The sequence below is a fragment of the Toxorhynchites rutilus genome, chromosome 3 (genome assembly GCF_029784135.1).
Source record: "Toxorhynchites rutilus septentrionalis strain SRP chromosome 3, ASM2978413v1, whole genome shotgun sequence".
In the NCBI taxonomy this organism is placed as follows: domain Eukaryota; kingdom Metazoa; phylum Arthropoda; class Insecta; order Diptera; family Culicidae; genus Toxorhynchites; species Toxorhynchites rutilus.
Window position 1 is genome coordinate 183781554 of NC_073746.1, and position 19840 is coordinate 183801393.

At 42.9% G+C, this 19840-nt stretch overlaps 3 protein-coding genes across 3 annotated transcripts; 2 read left to right on the forward strand and 1 right to left on the reverse strand.

Moving 5' to 3' along the window:
- Positions 1-2863: 2863 nt before the first annotated feature.
- LOC129778518 (protein maelstrom homolog) lies at positions 2864-4679 on the reverse strand. The gene is made up of 2 exons (XM_055785459.1): positions 4539-4679; positions 2864-4423 (listed from the first exon to the last, which is right to left on the reverse strand). The coding sequence occupies exon 2, from the start codon at positions 4419-4421 to the stop codon at positions 2949-2951; it is 1473 nt and encodes a 490-aa protein (XP_055641434.1). The 5' UTR covers positions 4422-4423; positions 4539-4679; the 3' UTR covers positions 2864-2948.
- Positions 4680-6488: 1809 nt separating this feature from the next.
- Positions 6489-11039, forward strand: LOC129773715 (uncharacterized). Its single transcript, XM_055777359.1, has one exon. It carries the CDS (start codon positions 6489-6491, stop codon positions 11037-11039), a length of 4551 nt encoding a protein of 1516 aa, XP_055633334.1.
- Positions 11040-11263: 224 nt separating this feature from the next.
- LOC129773719 (uncharacterized) lies at positions 11264-17440 on the forward strand. The gene is made up of 4 exons (XM_055777365.1): positions 11264-11371; positions 15348-16356; positions 16431-16582; positions 16895-17440. The coding sequence occupies exons 1-4, from the start codon at positions 11264-11266 to the stop codon at positions 17438-17440; spliced, it is 1815 nt and encodes a 604-aa protein (XP_055633340.1).
- Positions 17441-19840: the final 2400 nt, after the last annotated feature.

Here is a 19840-nt window from a genome sequence, read left to right on the forward strand (position 1 = left end):
CTCCACATATAAGATTAGGTGTTGTTAGTCCAATTTAAATTCGCATCAACACATAGCCTAACGGAATCCTACGTCAACTATGCGGTCGTGTCTCGGACACAACCCTCCTGTGACTTTTTCACTTCGGTTACAGTCTGGAAGGTGTACAATTACAGCAAGAATCGACTATCAAGGACTTGGGCATCCTGATTGATACGAAAGTAACATTCAAGGATCACATCGCACTCATTGTATCAAACGCCTCTTCGCAGCTGGGATTTCTCTTTCGTTTTGCCAAAAAGTTTAGGGATATCTACTGCCTGAAAGCTCTGTACTGCTCAATTGTGCGCCCCAACCTGGAATATTCATCGGTCATCTGGTCTCCTTACTACCAGAATGAAATCCAACGAATTGAGGCAGTACAGCGAAAATTCGTCCGCTTTGCTCTACGTAATCTTAGGTGGATGGATCCATTTAACCTACCCAGTTACAAGAGCCGTTGCTTACTTATAAAACAGGAGTTGTTGGATTAGAGATGCAACGTAGCAAAGGCCTGCTTCATTGCTGACCTGCTGCAAGGCAACAGTGATTGTTCTACTATGTTCAGCACTTTAGACATTAATATACGTCGTCGCAACCTTCGTACACACTCGTTCCCCTTCTGCTAGAACGAATTATGGTTTGTATGAACCAATGCGGAGTATGTCTCGTCTCTTCAATAGGTGTTACCCCGTTTTTGATTTTAATATGACGCGTGAAACAAATAAGTGTAGCTTTAGAAGTGTTCTGTGTTAATTTATGTCATTTTACTTGATCTACCATCGTCATTGGGGTGCAATGCTACCTGTTTTTTTTTATCCCATTTATTTATTTATTAGGCTCATATGTTTATGTTTCTATAAATTGTAAATTACACAGTAGTAGTAGTAGCCATTTAGGCGTTAGGTTTTTCTGTTCCATTACATTATGGTAAATTACACTATAGTAGCCATTTAGGCGTAAGGGTATTCTATCTGTTCTTCCATTGTTCAGCAGACCGGACAGCGGAGACAGTTGATATTGATCATTGTTGGGTTATTTATAGAACAGCAACCCGATGTTTCTTGCTGAGCAGAGCAGTTGTATGGATGAATCGATCATTGTTCCAGCGTGGATCGATCTCCATCGCTGATGATGGTTGCGTGGACGTAGTTATTCTATAACAACACAAAGATGGTCAATTGAGGGCCCTGAGTTTGAACTCACGATCGATCGCTTAGTAAGCGAACGCGTAACCAAGTGGCTACGAAGACCCCCACAATGCTACCTGTTGACTAAATAAACAAATAATAATATTGCACCCTAAAAACTCCACATGTTTCATTTGTATGTCAGCTTTCAAGAAAAAATATAAAAAAGTATAGCGACCATGAAAACTATAAAAACAAATACAATCAATAATGACAAAATCAGAACCTAAAATTCTTGCAAGTGTGACATTTTTTCAAGAAAGACTAGCTATTTAGCTTTAATTTGATATGTCGACCATCGGTTCGGTGGTTCAAAAGTTATGAATTTTTGAAAAAAGTCATGTTTGGAAAAAAGGCGAAGAAGCCGATTTTTCGGACCACCTGAAAAGGAAAAAGAGGCACCCTATTGAAAAAATAAAAAAAAATGCGGGTCTAATATTTTACGAAAAGGAACAAAACTACCACTTTTCACGAAAATCTAAGAACCAGTATAGGCATGGAATGGCTGAATTATTATACAATTTGATATGTCGATCATTTGAATCGTTCCAGTAGTTCAAAAGTTATGAATTTTCGTAGTGAAAAGGGGGAAAATGTTTTTTCGGACCATCGTTAATTTTGAAAAATCATAACTCAAGAACAAAAAATAACGACTCTCTGATTTTTGGATATGTTATGTAAAAAATCATCAGCTTTCAAGACAAAAATTTAAACATTATAGCTTCCTCTAGTCCAAAGCCATGAAAACGATAAAAAACGACTACAATCAGTAACTACGAAAATAAAATCCAATTCTTTGCAAGTTCAATATTTTTGAATAAAAGGTTAGGTTAGGTTAGCAATTTGATAAATCGTTTCAGTGGTTCAAAGATTATGAATTTAAAAAGAAAGCCATTTTTGGAAAAAAAAAAAAAAGCGGAAATGTTATTTTTCGGACCATTTTAAAATGGAAATGGGCACCCTAATAAAAAAAACGGGTCTAATGTTTTGCGACAAAGAACGAAATTACCACGTTTGACGAAAATCTGAGAACCACTATATCGGTTTGGCATGGAATGGCTGCCTCTGCCTGAAAACTCATTATTTTTTTTGACGCTTCACTAACTCGTGGAAAGTAGTTCATGCCTTGCATTTCGTTTTTACCGTGAAGTGTATTCGAGAATCAGCCCCGAAAACTGCCAATAGAGAAGTCGATTTCGGATCAATCATCTATCAAAGTCTATCAAAGCCAATGCTGTAGTATCTAGTTTCTCGTCAGCAGCTCACACTGTGTGAACGGACAAGGCAAGTCAACCAATTGTCAAGCGAGTTCACCGGCCCAGTAGCTACTCACTGTCAAGTCAGTTACTAGCAACGTATAAATGGGCCTTAACTCGCCTTCAATGCCGTGCCGTTCATTTCGTTTCCACCGTGAAGTGTGTACGGGAATAAGACCCAATCTTTCACCGAACTCGAGCTTCATGTGTTGCGAAAGGAAAATATCAGGGACGCAAACCAAAACAATACCCTGAAAATATGCAACAAGCAAACCAAACAACTCGAAAAACCATGGCAATTGTATCGATTACTTTCACTCAGTCGTCCTCGACTTGCTCGGTATCTGAGCCCTACAAACAAAAAAGTTGGATTTTGATTTTTTATTTAGTTTATTTAGGTAGTATATGATAACGGTTAATATACGTGAAACATATTGGAACGAGAATACATGCGTATCGCATAAAATTGTCATGTTAATAGTATTCATTCGTTGTTTAGCTGTCCTGCTCGAAGTTTCAAAAAGGGTGTTACATTCAAACCCATACCTCGCCCAACGGAAACTTTCGCTAGTGTACCTCTTCCTCTTCCAATTACCGTTGTTTCGACTTCTTGTGGGACACGTGATTCAATAAGCTTAGTTTTGCGAGACCACGGATTTGGTTTTGTCTTTGCTTCCATTTTATACTTGTCGTTGTGAAACGGATTTGTTTCATTGAAGCCTTTTTCGTTTTTCGATGGCTTTGCTTTTGTTCCAATACGACTGCTGTAGATAGCTGAATTGCCCTGCTCATTGTCAGCTTCAACTTTAGACACATTTTGACAAGATTGCGCACTGTGTTGCGTTACATCCGAGTTTAATGTTGTTTTGCTTAAACGCATCGAAATGCAGGACAATGTTTCAGTTACATCAGTAAGCATTGTCATGTTCTCCGGCAGATGCCTTCCTTTTTCCATTTCGATTCCCAAATCCAAACAGCAGCTATCGGAAATAGTATACGCCCAACGAGTACATTTCGACAACGTACATGTGATTGGATTACCGAGCGTTTCGTGGTACTCGCAACCTATACCATTCGTGTAGGCATAGATGTCCTTCTCCAATATTCCTTTAGCCATGTGAACCGAGGGAAATGTGCTTATATCCAATCCATAGTTCTCGGTTGCGCGTTTCAAAAGAAAGAAAAGATCGATCAATGGATAAATTTTAACGGAAGCTACTTCAATCTCAGTTGTTTCCAAAAATGTCAACATAATATTCTCTACTGTTGTCATTTCCTTGTTCATTGTGAAAAACGGTGGTAATCCTCCCTTGCTGAACGAATATCCAGTAAATTTGAATATCTCTTTCAATATTTTCTCATAATCATCTTCCCCTTCACAATCAGGTGGCAACGGCAGCTGATGTGTTTCACTCGTATGCAACTCAGCGTCGTGCGCCATTCCAAGCGGTATTTCCAGAGGATTAATGGGGATATTCATCTTGTCAATAATTCCATTTGCTAGACTGTACTTAACAATACCCAGCTCGGCCGGTACGAAATTATTTGCAGTCGTAACGCAAAAATAGTTACACGATATAAAGAACAACTCTAAATCCTCCAATGCGTTGGCGGAAACAGCCGAATTTATCATTTTAGTGATATTCGTTTGTATTTCCTTGTCCTTTTGTCGGCGTTTGAGGGCATCGTTGTCTACGGTGGAAAATGGAATGCCTTGAGTGGTGAAGCGTTCGCCAACTAGATCTTTCGGGTTTGCCTTGTACTTTTTCGCCATTAGATTGTAAGGTTCGCGTTCATATGGTGCTAGCTTATCCCAATGCGGACCTGCTTTTTCCATAACCTCAATCATCCCACCCTTGAAATGATGACCGGCTGCTTCTTGCTTGGACTTGAATTCCCTCATAAAGAAGAAAAAGGGTCCTTTAGTGGTAGATTTTTGCGATTTTTTCGGAGGCATTTCTGTAAACACAAACAATTTGATCAAGACATATTGGTATTATGCAAAACAAAAAGTCAATTTTCAAATGTATTCTCATATATATTGAGATATGTTCAGAAATTCGTAATAACTTACTCAAATTCCTTTATTGTTCAGTATGATATAAGAACGATTTTTCTTAGCAAATATATCGGAAGGAAAAAGGCTTCGAAAGCAAGAGCTGAGAGAATCAAATGAATTGAAAACAACCAAGGCACCTAGAAGTATGTCCTAAGGTGGACCAAGCATTCTTCAGCCATATTGTAAGTCCTCTGTGTTTTATTTGTAAACAAAACACAAGACGCTAGTGCCGAAGCTTGCTCCTGATCAGTCTGTCTCTTTCACGCTTCAAGCAAATAATGCAGCTACCAAATCTTTAGTAGTTGAATCATTTGTAAAATGTACAATTTTTTTGTAAAAATTACAAAATCTTTGTTAAACTGATGTCAGATGCAACGTACACCCCTACCAATAATTCGTACATTTTACTTCATAGCATGTGTAATGCCGGATGTTCGTGACAACACGAAGGAGCGCCAACTATCTGTGGATGGAGGAACTACAACAACGAAAACCCCTCGTTCGTCAGACATGCGTTTGTTATTATTATGCGTTTGTCTCGCGTTTGGTTGACGTTTAATCATTTCCGCATATTGAACGAATGACGTCACGACGGGTATAAAAGGAGGACGTCGTGCTTAGCTCTTTCTCTTTCCTGTTCAACGACGCCTGCCGTCAACTCTTTTTTTACTCAACGACGCCTGCTGTCAACCTCTTTCCGGCCGAAGACACCTCGTGAACAAGTTAACCTCAGTGGGAAAAATAATTTGTGCAACTGATATCGAAGTTATATTGAATTGTTAAGTGTTAAGTTAGACTAAATAAAACGAAGTTAAATTAGTGCGAATACTTACCTGAAATAATTAGAACATTGGGCCTGAAAGAAAAGTGAAAAATAGTGGGAAGACTTACCTGCTATAATCTGCTACCCCCTGCAAGGGATTTTTCGAAACGTTTCGCTCGAACGGACAACGGCCCGTCCGCTGCTTTGATGATCTACCGACATCAGGTCCTTCGAACCGGATAAGCGTCGAAACTCCGCTCATCTGGTACCCACGTGCTACAATCTACGATCCGCCATTGTTCGATCCATTTGGAACGTTCTAGAACATCCACGAGCTCGCTGCGGGTAGCGACCATTGTTCCTGTTATTGAATTATTCATACAAGGCACATTATTGCCTTTCACAAGGTAATTGCATTTCCAATAACGTTAATTTTTCCCGTGAGAGCTACGCGGTCTTGCGTTTTGCAGATCAGCTCCATACTCTGCCATCATGTCCGCCGAACGCCGCATCAAAGGACTCAAATCGCGCTACAAGAGCTTGAAGTCATCACTCATCCAGATCAAAATCTTTGTCGACGAGTATCAGGAGGATAGGGACTACCTCGAAGTTCCGGTTCGTCTTGAACACCTTCAGAAGCTGTGGACCGACCTGGACAGCGTCCAAAGCGATCTAGAAATGCAGGACGATGATGCTCTGGATGAACTCTTGAAGGAGCGGATGGCGTTCGAGTCGCTTTTCTACAAAGCAAAGGGGTTTCTTTTGGCCATGAACAAGCAGCCTACTACGTCGATCGCGTCTCTGGCTAGTCATTCTCGCCACCTTCCTGCACAGTCGTCGCACATCCGCCTGCCAGACGTCAGACTGCCTACGTTTAGTGGAAATATTGACACGTGGCTCAATTTCCACGACCTTTTTGTGTCACTGGTTCATTCCTCGGCCGATCTCTCGAGCATACAAAAGTTCTACTACCTGCGCTCTTCACTCGCTGGCGATGCACTGAAACTCGTTCAGACCGTTCCGATCAGCGCCGAGAACTACCCTATTGCATGGGAACTTCTGATAAATCACTATCAGAACACTGCCCGACTCAAGCGCACCTACGTAGATGCTTTATTCGACTTCCCTTCGTTGAAGCGGGAATCTGCGACGGAATTGCACTCGATGGTCGAGAAATTTATCGAGATATAATCCTGATCCGCATGCTTAGCATTCGACTAGACCCGACCACGAGGAGAGACTGGGAGGAGCATTCGTCTGCGCTGGACAACGTGTCGTTCCAGGAACTGACCACCTTCATCAAGAGGCGAGTGACAGTATTACAAACTATCAATATGAAGGCTCCAGAAATTCCACCCCCTGCTACGTCAAAAAGGCCTACTCAACGGCCAGTAGTCAGTAACAACGCTTCTCAGCAGTCAACCAACAGCGGTCGAAACTGCGCCGTCTGCCTCGATCATCATCCGGTCTACCTTTGCCCTGCCTTTTCGAAGCTGGATCTGGAGGGAAAGGAGAAACACGTTCGTCGCCTGCAGCTTTGCAGGAACTGCCTTCGAAAGGGTCATCCGGTGCGGGACTGTCCATCTTCCAGCTCTTGTCGAAGATGCAGAGGACGTCATCACACTCAACTCTGCTCGGGGGAAAACGTAGTCGCTGTGCACTCCAGGGCTACAGAATCCGAACACGCGAGATCGGTTCCCACTCCAGCGGCTGAACATCAAACACCAAAATCTTGTATCAGCGCATATCTCAACTATACGCCTAACTGCGCTCCATCTGAGAGTCGTCACAAGAACGTCCTACTCGCTACTGCTATTGTAACCTTGGTCGATGCCAACGGGGCAGCTCATCTCGCTCGGGCTCTTCTGGATTCTGGGAGCGAATGCTGTTTCGTAACGGAGTCGTTCTCGCAGTCGATCAAGGCACCACGTCAAAAGATCTCGCTGCCAATCTCGGGGATTGGGCAGTCATCAACCTACGCGCGCTACAAAATCGTGTCCACCATACGTTCCAGAACGAGTGAATACTCCGCCACCGTGGAATTAGTGGTACTTCCGAAGGTCACAATCGATCTCCCATCGTCATCCATAGATCCCTCTGCATGGAAGATCCCTCCTGGAATTCAGTTGGCCGATCCGACTTTCTACCGCTCTCATCCGATCGACTTGATTCTGGGCGCGGAAATCTTTTTTGACCTCTTCACGGTGGATGGTCGAATCCAACTCGGAGACTCGTCGCCATTCCTCGTCAACTCCGTACTTGGTTGGGTGTTGTCCGGGAAAATCTCGAACGGAACCCCAACCACTCCGATCGTTTCCAACGTAGCCAACGTCACAACGGTCACTGAACTACAGCATCAGATGGAGCGATTTTGGACCATCGAGGAAGGCAACCCCTCATCGTGCTATTCGGTGGAAGAAACAGCATGCGAGAACCACTTTCGCCAAACTGTAGCTCGCAACCTGGACGGCAGGTACATCGTTCGCCTACCACTACAAAGCAACGTACTCGAGCAGCTTGGTGATAATCGTTCCAACGCTATTCGTCGGTTTCGGATGCTCGAGAGTCGTCTGAATCGCCAACACGATATCGCTGATCAATACACTGACTTCATGAACGAGTACCAGTCACTTGGACACATGCGACGCGTCACGGACTACCAGACACCGCCTGAAAACTGCTATCATCTCCCGCACCACGCAGTCATTCGGGAAGAGAGTACGACCACGAAACTTCGGGTCGTATTTGACGCATCGGCTAAGACTTCCAACGGCCCATCTCTGAATGACGCCCTCCTGGTCGGTCCGATCGTGCAGGAGGACCCCCGAAGCATCATCATGCGCTCGAGGCGAAACAAGGTAATGCTAATTGCTGACATTAAGCAAATGTTCCGCCAGATCCTGGTGGACCCACGAGACACGCCGTTACAGCGCATCGTCTGGCGTTCTACACCGGACGCACCTCTAGACACCTTCGAACTACAAACGGTTACCTACGGCACCGCGAGCGCTCCCTTTCTAGCGACGAGAGTTCTTCAGCAGCTTGCAGACGACGAACAAAACAACTTTCCCAAGGCAGCAGAGGTTCTACGAAAGGACTTTTATGTCGACGACCTGTTCTCGGGAGCCAACAGCGTAGAGGAAACCATCGAACTCCGAGAACAACTTGAAGCGCTCCTGTCGAGAGGCGGATTCCAACTCCGCAAGTGGGCCTCTAACGAACAAGCTGTTTTGGAAGGAGTAGCTGAAGACAACCTTGCCCTGAAGCCCACCGTAGAACTCGACGACGGCCAATGCATCAAAACGTTAGGATTGCACTGGGAACCAGCCAACGATTTTCTACTGTACCGTATTCAGATTCTCACCGATTCCACTCCACTCACTAAACGCATCGCTCTGTCGCAAATCGCTCGTTTGTTTGACCCACTCGGCCTGGTGGGTCCAGTGGTAACATTTGCCAAGGTCTTTATGCAGACACTGTGGACGCTTCTGACCGACGAAGGCAAATCGTGGGGCTGGGACGACCAACTGCCGTCGATGTTCGTCTCACGCTGGGGATTGTACCTCTCCGAACTTCCTCGCTTGAATGAGCTTCGAATCGAACGCTACATTTTATGCTCGAACCCAACGCTCACTCAACTCCACTTTTTCTCCGATGCAAGCAAACAAGCGTACGGCGCTTGCTGTTACGTCAGGTCTATTGACTCTACAGGCGCGATCAAAGTGGCGCTACTAACCTCTAAATCAAAAGTAGCTCCACTCAAGCAACAATCCATACCTCGACTAGAGCTCTGCGGAGCTCTTCCCTCCGCCCAACTGTACCAAAAGGTGACGTCATCCCTCCAACTACCCGCCGAAGCTTACTTTTGGGTGGACTCAACAACCGTGCTTTGCTGGCTCCAAAGTACACCGTCAACGTGGACCACCTTCGTTGCGAATCGTGTGTCTAAAATCCAACTATCAACCGAACACTGCAACTGGAACCACGTAACCGGACAGGACAATCCTGCTGACTGTCTCTCTCGCGGCTGTTCTGCAGAGAGTCTACTCGAAAACGACATCTGGTGGAATGGGCCACGATGGCTGCGACTCGATGAAGCAGCTTGGCCTGCTCGACGCACAAACAACGTCTCCAACTCGGAAGAGATACAGGAAGTAATAAAAACCACAGCAGTCGCTTCGCGTGTGGTCACCGAACCTAGCTTCATAGATGAAATCGTGGAAAAATTCTCCAGCTACACACGCTTGGTACGAGTTGTGGCCTACTGTCATCGTTTTCTGCTGAATCGCGTTCACAACTACAAGCTGACCATCAACACCAACAACCAAACTTCGGAAATTAATCCCCTCAGTAGGGACGATATACGAAACGCGGAAGCTGCTTTGATCAGACTCGTTCAGCAGCAAGAGTTTCCCGACGAGTGGAAAAGGCTTCAGCAGTCACAACCCGTTAGACCTAAGTCTCGTCTTCGGTGGTTCGCTCCATTCATGTCTCCGGAACGGCTAATCAGGATTGGTGGGCGTCTCGCTCACGCCTCACAGCCTTACGACAGTAAGCATCAGATTTTGCTACCTGGCTCGCATCCTCTCTCGGCTCTTCTGGTTCGCAGTTTACACTTGAAACAACTGCACGCTGCTCCACAACTTCTGCTTACAATTTTACGCCTGCGGTACTGGATCACAGGGGCCAGAAGTCTAGCAAAAGTAGTCGTCCACCAGTGTATCATCTGCTTCAAAGCCCGCCCGAAACTTGTGGAACAATTCATGGGCGAACTACCAGCCGCACGAGTAACCGCCAACCGACCTTTCTCCACTACGGGAGTGGACTACTGGGGTCCAATAACGCTTCAACCACCCTACCGTCGAGCAGCCCCAAGCAAAGCGTACATCGCTGTATTTGTGTGCTTTTCCACACGCGCTGTGCACATAGAGCTCGTCACCGACCTCAGCACAGCAAAATTTATTCAGGCTCTACGTCGCTTCGTTTCTCGTCGAGGTCTGTGCGCGGAGATTTACAGCGACAACGGCCGTAACTTCCTCGGAGCGGACAACGAAATACAACGACTTGTGCGAAACCAGCAACATCGTCAAGCAGTCGCCCAAGAGTGTGCCAGCAACGGAATTGTTTGGCATTTCAATCCGCCTAAAGCATCGCATTTCGGTGGCCTGTGGGAGGCCGCTATTCGATCCGCACAAAAACACTTCACTCGCGCTCTGGGAACTCATCGCTTGGCTTTTGACGAGATGCTCACGCTACTCGCGCAAATTGAATGCTGCCTTAACTCTCGTCCCATCGTTCCCATCAGCGACGATCCGTCCGACATGGAACCGCTAACACCGGGCCACTTCCTTGTTGGGTCCGCTCTAAAGGCCGTGCCAGATTCGGATGTGTCTGAAATTCCTCTAAACCGCTTGACGCAGTGGCAGCAAACCCAGAAACTACTGCAGAACATCTGGAAAAGGTGGCACTCCGAATATTTGTCGACACTTCAAGCGAGAACAAAGTGGTGCCGTCCTCCAGTCACAATCAGCAAGGGTCAGCTCGTTCTTCTAAAGGATGAAAATTGTCCTCCGATGGTATGGCCAACAGCAAGAATCATCGAAGTACATCCTGGCGCCGACAACATCATCCGTGTGGTCACCGTTCAGACGCCGGAAGGTCGCTACATTCGTCCTGTGTCGAAGATTTGTTCGCTGCCAATTTCACCCACACAAGAGGAAACACCACCGAATAACAACAACACCGAATACTAAAAACAACAACATCCGCTTTACTGAAGAAATCCACGTCACGATTCCAGCAGATTCACTCATAATAAAATAAATACAACGCCCTGATTAATGAGGGACAAGTTACTGGTCATCGTCGTCGCTCGCAATCAAAACAACATCGCCTGACGTCTATCGAGTGACAGCCGCTCTCATCATCATCGAAGGAACCATCATCAACAATGTTCATTTATCGTTTAACTGTCAGAATGGAGGATTCTGAAGGGGCCGGTATGTTCGTGACAACACGAAGGAGCGCCAACTATCTGTGGATGGAGGAACTACAACAACGAAAACCCCTCGTTCGTCAGACATGCGTTTGTTATTATTATGCGTTTGTCTCGCGTTTGGTTGACGTTTAATCATTTCCGCATATCGAACGAATGACGTCACGACGGGTACAAAAGGAGGACGTCGTGCTTAGCTCTTTCTCTTTCCTGTTCAACGACGCCTGCCGTCAACTCTTTTTTTACTCAACGACGCCTGCTGTCAACCTCTTTCCGGCCGAAGACACCTCGCGAACAAGTTAACCTCAGTGGGAAAAATAATTTGTGCAACTGATATCGAAGTTATATTGAATTGTTAAGTGTTAAGTTAGACTAAATAAAACGAAGTTAAATTAGTGCGAATACTTACCTGAAATAATTAGAACATTGGGCCTGAAAGAAAAGTGAAAAATAGTGGGAAGACTTACCTGCTATAATCTGCTACCCCCTGCAAGGGATTTTTCGAAACGTTTCGCTCGAACGGACAACGGCCCGTCCGCTGCTTTGATGATTTACCGACACCGGATTTACAATCATCCACAATGAGCGCGATTTTTTTTCTTCAATGGCGATTTTTATTCGTCAACCAATCTAGAGATGTGCCATCCGCTCATGAGCTGTTCCGAAGAATCGACTCTTTGAAGTGAGTTGACGCGGAACAGCTCGCAAAAAAAATCAAACAGCTCTTCAGCTCACTTTGATGATGATGAAGGAGAGAAAAGAGCTGTAGAATTGAAGAGAGTGTGTGAGCTGTAAGATTCAAATGGACTGACCGTCTCTCGCTCTTCGTGTTAAGACATCAGTTTAGTTTCATTTGTCTCTCGTCTTTTCAACTGTTATATTCGCGTTGACGGCATTGAGCTTTGTTTACCAGTTTAGGGGGCGCCAAAAATAATAATTGGCTCTCAGGCAGAATGAACACGTTTTTAAAATTCAAATTATTAATGAAAATTAACTTCTGTGTATCAAATGAGTATTCTATTTCAATGAAAAACACTTTGTTTGCAGGCGGTGCAAAAATCTCATAAGATTTTTATTTTTTTTTTTGAAGAAAACTTTCTATTGTAATGTAAAGCCTCAGTAAAAATGTCGGAAATGTTGTACTCGCCGAGTCTGTTGTAAATAATAGTCTGGAATACGTGTTTCAAGTAATTAATAATATGGTGTGAAAAATTTCATTTGAATTTTAACATTTTCAAACTGGCTCCGTGGCTATCGAGTTTGGGACCCAAATTGAAAGTCGGCACTGACAACTGAGCTGAAGAGCTGTTCATAAAGAACAGCTCATTTAGATGAGCTGATATGATCAGAGCTGTTCATCATGATGAGCTGATTTGTACACCTCTAAACCAATCAGAGCAAAGCGCGAAATCACCCATGACAGTGCGAAAAAAGATAGAGCTCTCCAAGCTTTGGCTGCGAAAATCGCGTTGCTTTGACAGGGGATACTACATACATCGAACAGGTGGAACAATATATGCTAGATGGGTGGAGCGATATATCGAAATAAATGTTCAGCTCTTTACATATGAAACGCTTCATCAAGGGAGAGCTTAGTCGATCACCTATTGCAAGCGTATTGCTGCATAATTATAACTATTTTTCAAATTTTCGTTAATATTTGATTGAATTTGTTAGTTTTTCAATTGGCGATCTAACGCAAAACGTAAACGATCGGTGAGACATCTGGATTTTGTTTTTGAACTAAGAAAATGATGCTAATGTAACCTAAAACTCAAAAACAAATCACGTATAGTTTACTTCCGGGCTTTTCAAGGTAGTTCTCACATGCAGGAAGCGTACATTTTTCTACTTGTGTTTGATTGTGCTCTCGAATTTCCTTCTTTAATTCAACCATTGTCAACATTTTTATAGTTTTCACTACTGAAAGAGGTAAATAAATAACATGATATATATAAAATTGCCTACATGTTGGCATATATATATTCAGACAGTCTCTAAGAGCCATGCGCTCAAAGACAAACAAGGTGATTTAAATAAAAATAAATAAATAAATAAATAAAATTGCGCAGAATTAAATTTCTTACAAACTCATCGCAATCAAATAATCTTTTATGATTATAACATTGTAATTTATGGAAAGAACTACAAACCTTCCATAAGCTCACATGGCAAAATTTAAACCATCATCCCTTTCAACGCAGCGCCGCCTAGGTGTAGATTTGTACGTTAGATCGCCAATTATTAATTAACTGGAATTTAATACTTGCATTCACAATTCGATACGATACGATTTCGTTCCACCAATCTAGTACGACCTTGTCCATAACAAATAAAGACAATATGATGCAGGTTTGACAGACAGATTATCGCACAATATCGAGCACCATTGTAAAGAGCTACACTGAAAAATATCGTGAGTGAGTATATCGCATGCGATTAAAAGCCTGCATTGTAAAGGAAGCATAACCTTGAGTATTTTCATTTCGGGTAACTGTGTGTATGCAATCACCATTTCTCTAATGGAAGTAGAGATGGGCAAAACGATTCACTTTAATGAACCGTTCAGTGACCAACCGTTCACTTAAGTGAACTAGTTCTTTTGAGCAGTTCACTCACTCTTTCGTACATTAGAGGGATATGCCAAAGCAAATATAAAAAAAGTGTGAGATGTTATGTAGGACTGTTTTTTCATTCATAAAATGCTGTTTGTTAGCAATAATTGTATGTCCGAATTTTGTTAAAAAAATCTTATCAGAAAAAAAATCAAACTATGATTTTGAAATTTTGATTTAGTTTTAGCCGTGATTCATTCTTTACGACACAAACTGGCGTTGCGCAGCTTTTCTTCGATGCTTTGCAATAACTGTTATAGTAAAACTGTACCAAAACGCGAAAGACTTTCTCGAAATTATCGAGCACAATAACATAATATAAAAACATTTCATATCAGCGACGCAAATTTTTGTTTATTATTGAAAAAGACTGTTTGAATCATTTCGCTTTCAATATTATTTTTTGTGAGATAGATTAGAATATCTTACTGAAATATTTACCCTCAACTTAAAAATATGAAATTAAAACTGTATTTGATAAATAAACGAAACAATCCAATTTGAGAACCATCGTATCCTTAAATATTGTGTTTTATTATTATTTGTTCCATTCATTGATTTGAGGACTATTTACCATGCAGCAGCATTCGCCTATCACTCGTTCGCTCGCCTTTCTCTTATAGGGCTCTTGCTACACATACATGCAGAGGATCTATTGGGCAAGCATTATTCGTTTACATTCGTAGCTTCTAGGCAGCAGAAGCGGATTCATTATCAATCTACGTTTTTGTAGATGATTTAAATATAGTTGCGATCTTTCTATTAGCGTGAAATATTCCATAGAGCCAACATGAACTTTGTGGAACAGTTAGGCAAGCTATTCACCGAACAAGAGCCTTTGTGTGACGCATATTGCTTAACCTACTAGCACCTATTCCGTGATGTTCATTGAGCGACTTTCCCACTAGATTTGAATCGAAAAAATAACAGGAAAGGATTATCAGAATGTTCGGACCTAGATTCAAGACAGAGTCTCGAGCTCTCGTTCGAATGCTTCCTTGTATTTTCCATGAATTAGCCAATTGATGGATTTTCTTTGTTTCCGATCAATTTTCTTATAACCATATTGCACTTCTCCGCAGAGCTATCAGGTACCCCGAAAACATATCTGAGGGTAGGTTTGTCTTTCTGGCTGAATATATTCTTAATTTCAACATAATCATCTGTTTTTTTGCGAAACTAACCACCGTTTAAGGATATCTGCAAACGAATATTCATTATAGTTTCTTTCTACAAGAGCCCAGCATTTCAGGGCAAAAAGCACACAGCCTAAATGGGAGCACACTTCACCTAATCCGGCTATACAACCGTAATGTGCAATTTGCATTGTTTCTTTGAAACTCTTTGAATAATCAATCTGCATCCATTGATATTGTTGGAGACAACTGTATTCTGTTGGAGTGGCTCCACCTATGAGCGGCTCCCTACAACGCTGGGCTCTCGAGTGACAGTTGTGGATCCAGCAGCAACATCAACAGAATGCCCATGCAGTAAATCCCAGTCAACCGGCCCCCCACCAGCAGCAGCAACCACCGTTTGTGCTTTCACCTCCGCAGCATCAGCAGCAGCAGATTCCGATCCCGGCAGACAACCTCCTCACACAGATGATACACATGATGCAACAGCAACAGTTACAGTATCAGCAGCAGTCGAACCAGTTTCTTGTCCGGCAACAGCAAAACGAACAACGGTCGGAAGAATGGCAGCAGGCATTCCTTCGCAGTATAACGTCTTCAATCAACGTTCAGGTCCCACCTAACCCCGAACAGATTCTAGATTCTCTTGCGGGAAACATCAAGGAGTTTCATTATGAGGCGGAGAGTAATCTGACCTTCGCTTGCTGGTATTCACGCTATGATGTCCTCTTCGAAAAGAACGCTTCTCGTTTGGATGACGAAGCCAAAGTACGTCTACTTCTACGGAAAATGGGTACCGTGGAACACGAGAGGTATGTCAGCTATATACTTCCACGGTTGCCAAAAGACTTCAATTTCGCGCAGACAGTAGAACAATTGAAAGGACTGTTTGGTGCGAAAGAGTCTGTTATCAGTCGTCGATATCGATGTCTCCAAGTTTCCAAAAATCCGACGGAGGATCACATTGCCTTTGCATGCCGTGTCAACAAATCCTGTGTCCAGTTCGAGCTAGGAAAGCTCACCGAGGAAGAGTTCAAGTGTTTAATATATGTCTGTGGACTCAAATCTGAGACTGACGCCGAGTTGCGGACCCGACTTCTTTCCAAAATTGAGGAACGTGACATAGTCACCCTAGAACAGTTATCAGAGGAAAGCCAGCGGTTGGTCAACCTCCGACATGATAATGCAATGATCGAGTCTGCTTCTCACTTTGATCAGATCAATGCAGTGAAGCAGAAATTCGACGGGCGACGTTCCAGGAAACGAGAAAATCTGGCAATCAGAACCGACACCAGTGACAGAAAAAGCAAACCTAAATCACCATGTTGGTATTGTGGCTCGTTCCATTATGCTCGCGAATGTACTTATAGAAGCCATAAGTGTTCCGATTGCGGACAGATCGGACACCGGGAAGGACATGGTACCAGTGCGAAGAAGTCGTGAGGATCTGCAAAGAAACGGAGGAAGTTCTCGGTAACCAGCAAAGTGGTCCAATGTTAGCCCCAGCTACAGTGAAAGCGAAAACCGCTTCGGGAAATGTTTTACCTCTTGTAGGCGAATTTAGTTGCAACGTTAGCATTGCAAAGAAAACCCACAAAGCAGTGATTCTGTGACTGAAAAACATTTGCAACTTCTTGGATCTGATTTAGTGGACAGTTTTGATCTCGGATCCGTGCCGATGGACACATTCTGTTGTCAGGTATCCAGTGCACCCGTGTCTACCAATTCCCTGAAGAAAACATTTCCGAAGGTGTTCAGTGAAGAACTTAGTTCATGCCATAAGATTAGGGTGAAGTTGAACCTAAAGAAAAAAATGTAACCCGGTTTTCTGTCCGAAACGCTCAGTGGCGTATGCCATGTAGGATGCTGTGAATCAAGAGCTCGATCGTCTAGAGAAGATAAATATCATTTCACCGGTAGATTATTCGGAGTGGGCCGCTCCGATAGTTGTGGTACGCAAGGCTAATGGTTCGATTCGGATCCGCGGAAACTATTCGACGGCTCTAAATGCCGCCTTACAGCCTCATCAATACCCGCTTCCCCGTCCGGAGGACATTTTCGCAAAGCTCGTTAACTGTAAAGTATTCAGCCAGATCGATCTCTCCGACACATTCCTGCAAGTAGAAGTTAATGAAGCAAGTCGTGGTATGCTAACAATAAATACGCATCGTGGATTGTTTCAATACAATCGCCTTCCACCGGGCGTGAAGATTGCTCCAGGAGAATTTCAACAGTTGATCGATACTGTGCTCGCCGGTCTCGAGGGAACATCCGGTTATATGGACGACGTCGTAGGCGGTGGAAAAAGCGATCAGGAGCATGATTGTAATCTGAAAGCAGTCCTTCAGCGCATCGAAGGCTCGCTGGCTCATCATTGTAAGGTCTGCCAATGTGTTCTTTTACAATAATAAATTATATTTTAATGGGTTAATGGCGCGTCTGTACTCCCAATGAGGGATCATTTATTTCTCAACTCGACACCTCTCAAATACAAAAGATATGAATCATAGCCATAACAGAAACTTCTATTTTTCTCCGTGTGCCATAACGCTAAAAGTAAATATTTTTATGTAAAGAAACATATATTGACATATTATGAATATAGTGTAGCACGTAATTTCTATAACTATTTCGCTAAAATAATTATTTAAACAAAGCTCAATCTTGTCGATCCATATAAATCCTACACTGGAGAAAAACAGGAAGTGGGTTATATCTATGGTATAACCGCAAGGGTGACGTAGGACTATCGTTGATTTAGGGATCATTTGTTTGAAGTTGAATCTAAATCCATCCTGAATGAATGAATAAATAAATATTTGGGTGGCTTCAAAAACGAGCACATTACGTTAGAGGCTCAAGGTTATATGCATTCAATATTGGATACAAAAAACCTTGTTCTGAAGAATAATCTTCAGAAGCTTTCCTGTTAACTGCACTTGATTGACAAACCACAAAACCAAATGTATGTGGTCGCAGTATTATATGGATAGAAAAAAAAAATTAGTGGGTTATATCTATGATATAACCGCAAGGTTCACGTGGAACTACCTTAGCTTAGCAATCATTCGTTTGTATTGATTAAATTCTTGATTGAATGAAACAGTTTCCAAATTCAATTGAGTTCAATATATTTGCTCTGTGAGTGAAAAAAATGAACAAATGCCGTGAAAAGTCAATTCATTTATTGTGATTGATTGTTCTTCGTTACAAGTAAATTTAATGACGGACCTTTTACGTTTGGTATGATGACTAGAACAAAATATATGTACGGAAGAATTATCAAACGTTTGATGAACCAGCCTAAGGCTGAAAATCTTTCCAATAAAGACAAAAAAAAATTATCAAACAATTATTTTATTTTACATTTCCCTCTGAAGTTTACATCCCAAAGGTGTACATACTTCTCGAATCTCGAATTTGCTTGAAACTGGGAAGTTCATTCGCTTCTAGTGTCTGCACGATTTTCCCAGGTTCCTAAGTTTAGAAGATCATGTTAGGACAGACATATTCCACTCTGCACAAAGGCAGGCGAGGACAAAAGTACTCGCAGTTTGCATTTATTTGCAGAGCCGATTTCCCCAGAAACCTCGGTTTTGAAGTCTGTGTTAGGGAAACACATTTCAATCGGAACAAAAATACCCCCGATTTGTATGAATTCGCAATGCCGATTTCCCCACGCTTCATGGATTTGAAGTCTGTGTTAGGGAAACACATTCCAGTCGGAACAAAAATACCCCCGACTTGCATGAATTTGAAATACCGATTTCTCCAGGCACCTTGGTTTAGAAATCTCTATTAGGGAACACATTTCGGTGGGAACAAAAGCTCCCCCTACTTTCGTGTGTTCTTTTTCTTCTTTTTGGCTTTAAGAGGGTTTAAACTTTTCAGTTCACTTGCCTCTAGGCTCTTTCGTGTGCTTGCAATGCCGATTTCGCTGCTTGGTTTTAAAGTCTGTGTTAGGGAACATTTTTCAATGAGAACAAAAGTCCCCCTACTTTCATGTATTTGCAATGCCGATTTCCCCAAGGCTGCTTGGTTTTGATGGCTGTGTTAGGGAAACCGTAAATCGGGCCAATCAAAACGATGCAGTTAGGGCGTTTAGATAACGCCTAATATTTTACAGTTATTCAATTGTGTATCTAATGAAAAACAACATTTTGTTAGTTGCGATAGATGCGTAGAAATATTCCCTATCAAGTGATGCAAACATCTCTCCTATCCAGTACGAAATGTTCGAGCTATAAGCATTCGAAATCTTTCATTTTTTCCTGCATGTTCTGTGTTTAGGTTTTCATTTTACCCTCCATATATTCCGGTTAGACGTAGTCCCACGTCAAAATTAAAATAAACTCGCTTGGATGTAATTTTCAATTCCAAGGGGAACTGGCAGATTATTTTTCAGCAACGATCATTTCTTTCCAGGTTTCTTCTCGATAACCAGCAAACGAAAAGAGTTGCGCGCTTGTATGTGTGTGTGTGTGTGTGGCGGCTGCTTCAATGTCTTCCCAAGGAACCGTATTTCGATGCTCTCTTGGTCACCTTCTCTTCTCCTTCTGATCGATCTGCTTTTCTGCGCTCCCTCACAGTTAAAACAAACTGATTGCATTTCAGGTCAGGTCAGGCCAGGTAATGAATCCCTCGATCCCTCGCCGTTCAGCTCGTTCAGTAACGATGTTGTCTTGTCGATGTCCTCAGGCGTCGTGCACAAATTACGTAACGCTAAAAATCCGGATCTTGAACCCCCTCCCCCCCCCTTACGTAACGCAATTTCCTATCTCTAATAAACAGAAAGTAACGCAACATCT

What these genes read in the sequence shown, in the direction of transcription:
- LOC129773715 (XM_055777359.1), top strand. Translation starts at nt 6,489, where the DNA reads ATGCTTAGCATTCGACTAGACCCGACCACGAGGAGAGACTGGGAGGAG.
- LOC129778518 (XM_055785459.1), bottom strand. Translation starts at nt 4,421, where the DNA reads ATGCCTCCGAAAAAATCGCAAAAATCTACCACTAAAGGACCCTTTTTC.
- LOC129773719 (XM_055777365.1), top strand. Translation starts at nt 11,264, where the DNA reads ATGGAGGATTCTGAAGGGGCCGGTATGTTCGTGACAACACGAAGGAGC. An exon ending in CCCTCGTTCGTCAGACATGC is followed by an intron (nt 11,372 to 15,347) that starts GTTTGTTATTAT and finishes CTCGAGTGACAG; the next exon opens with TTGTGGATCCAGCAGCAACA. An exon ending in CGGGAAATGTTTTACCTCTT is followed by an intron (nt 16,583 to 16,894) that starts GTAGGCGAATTT and finishes TATGCCATGTAG; the next exon opens with GATGCTGTGAATCAAGAGCT.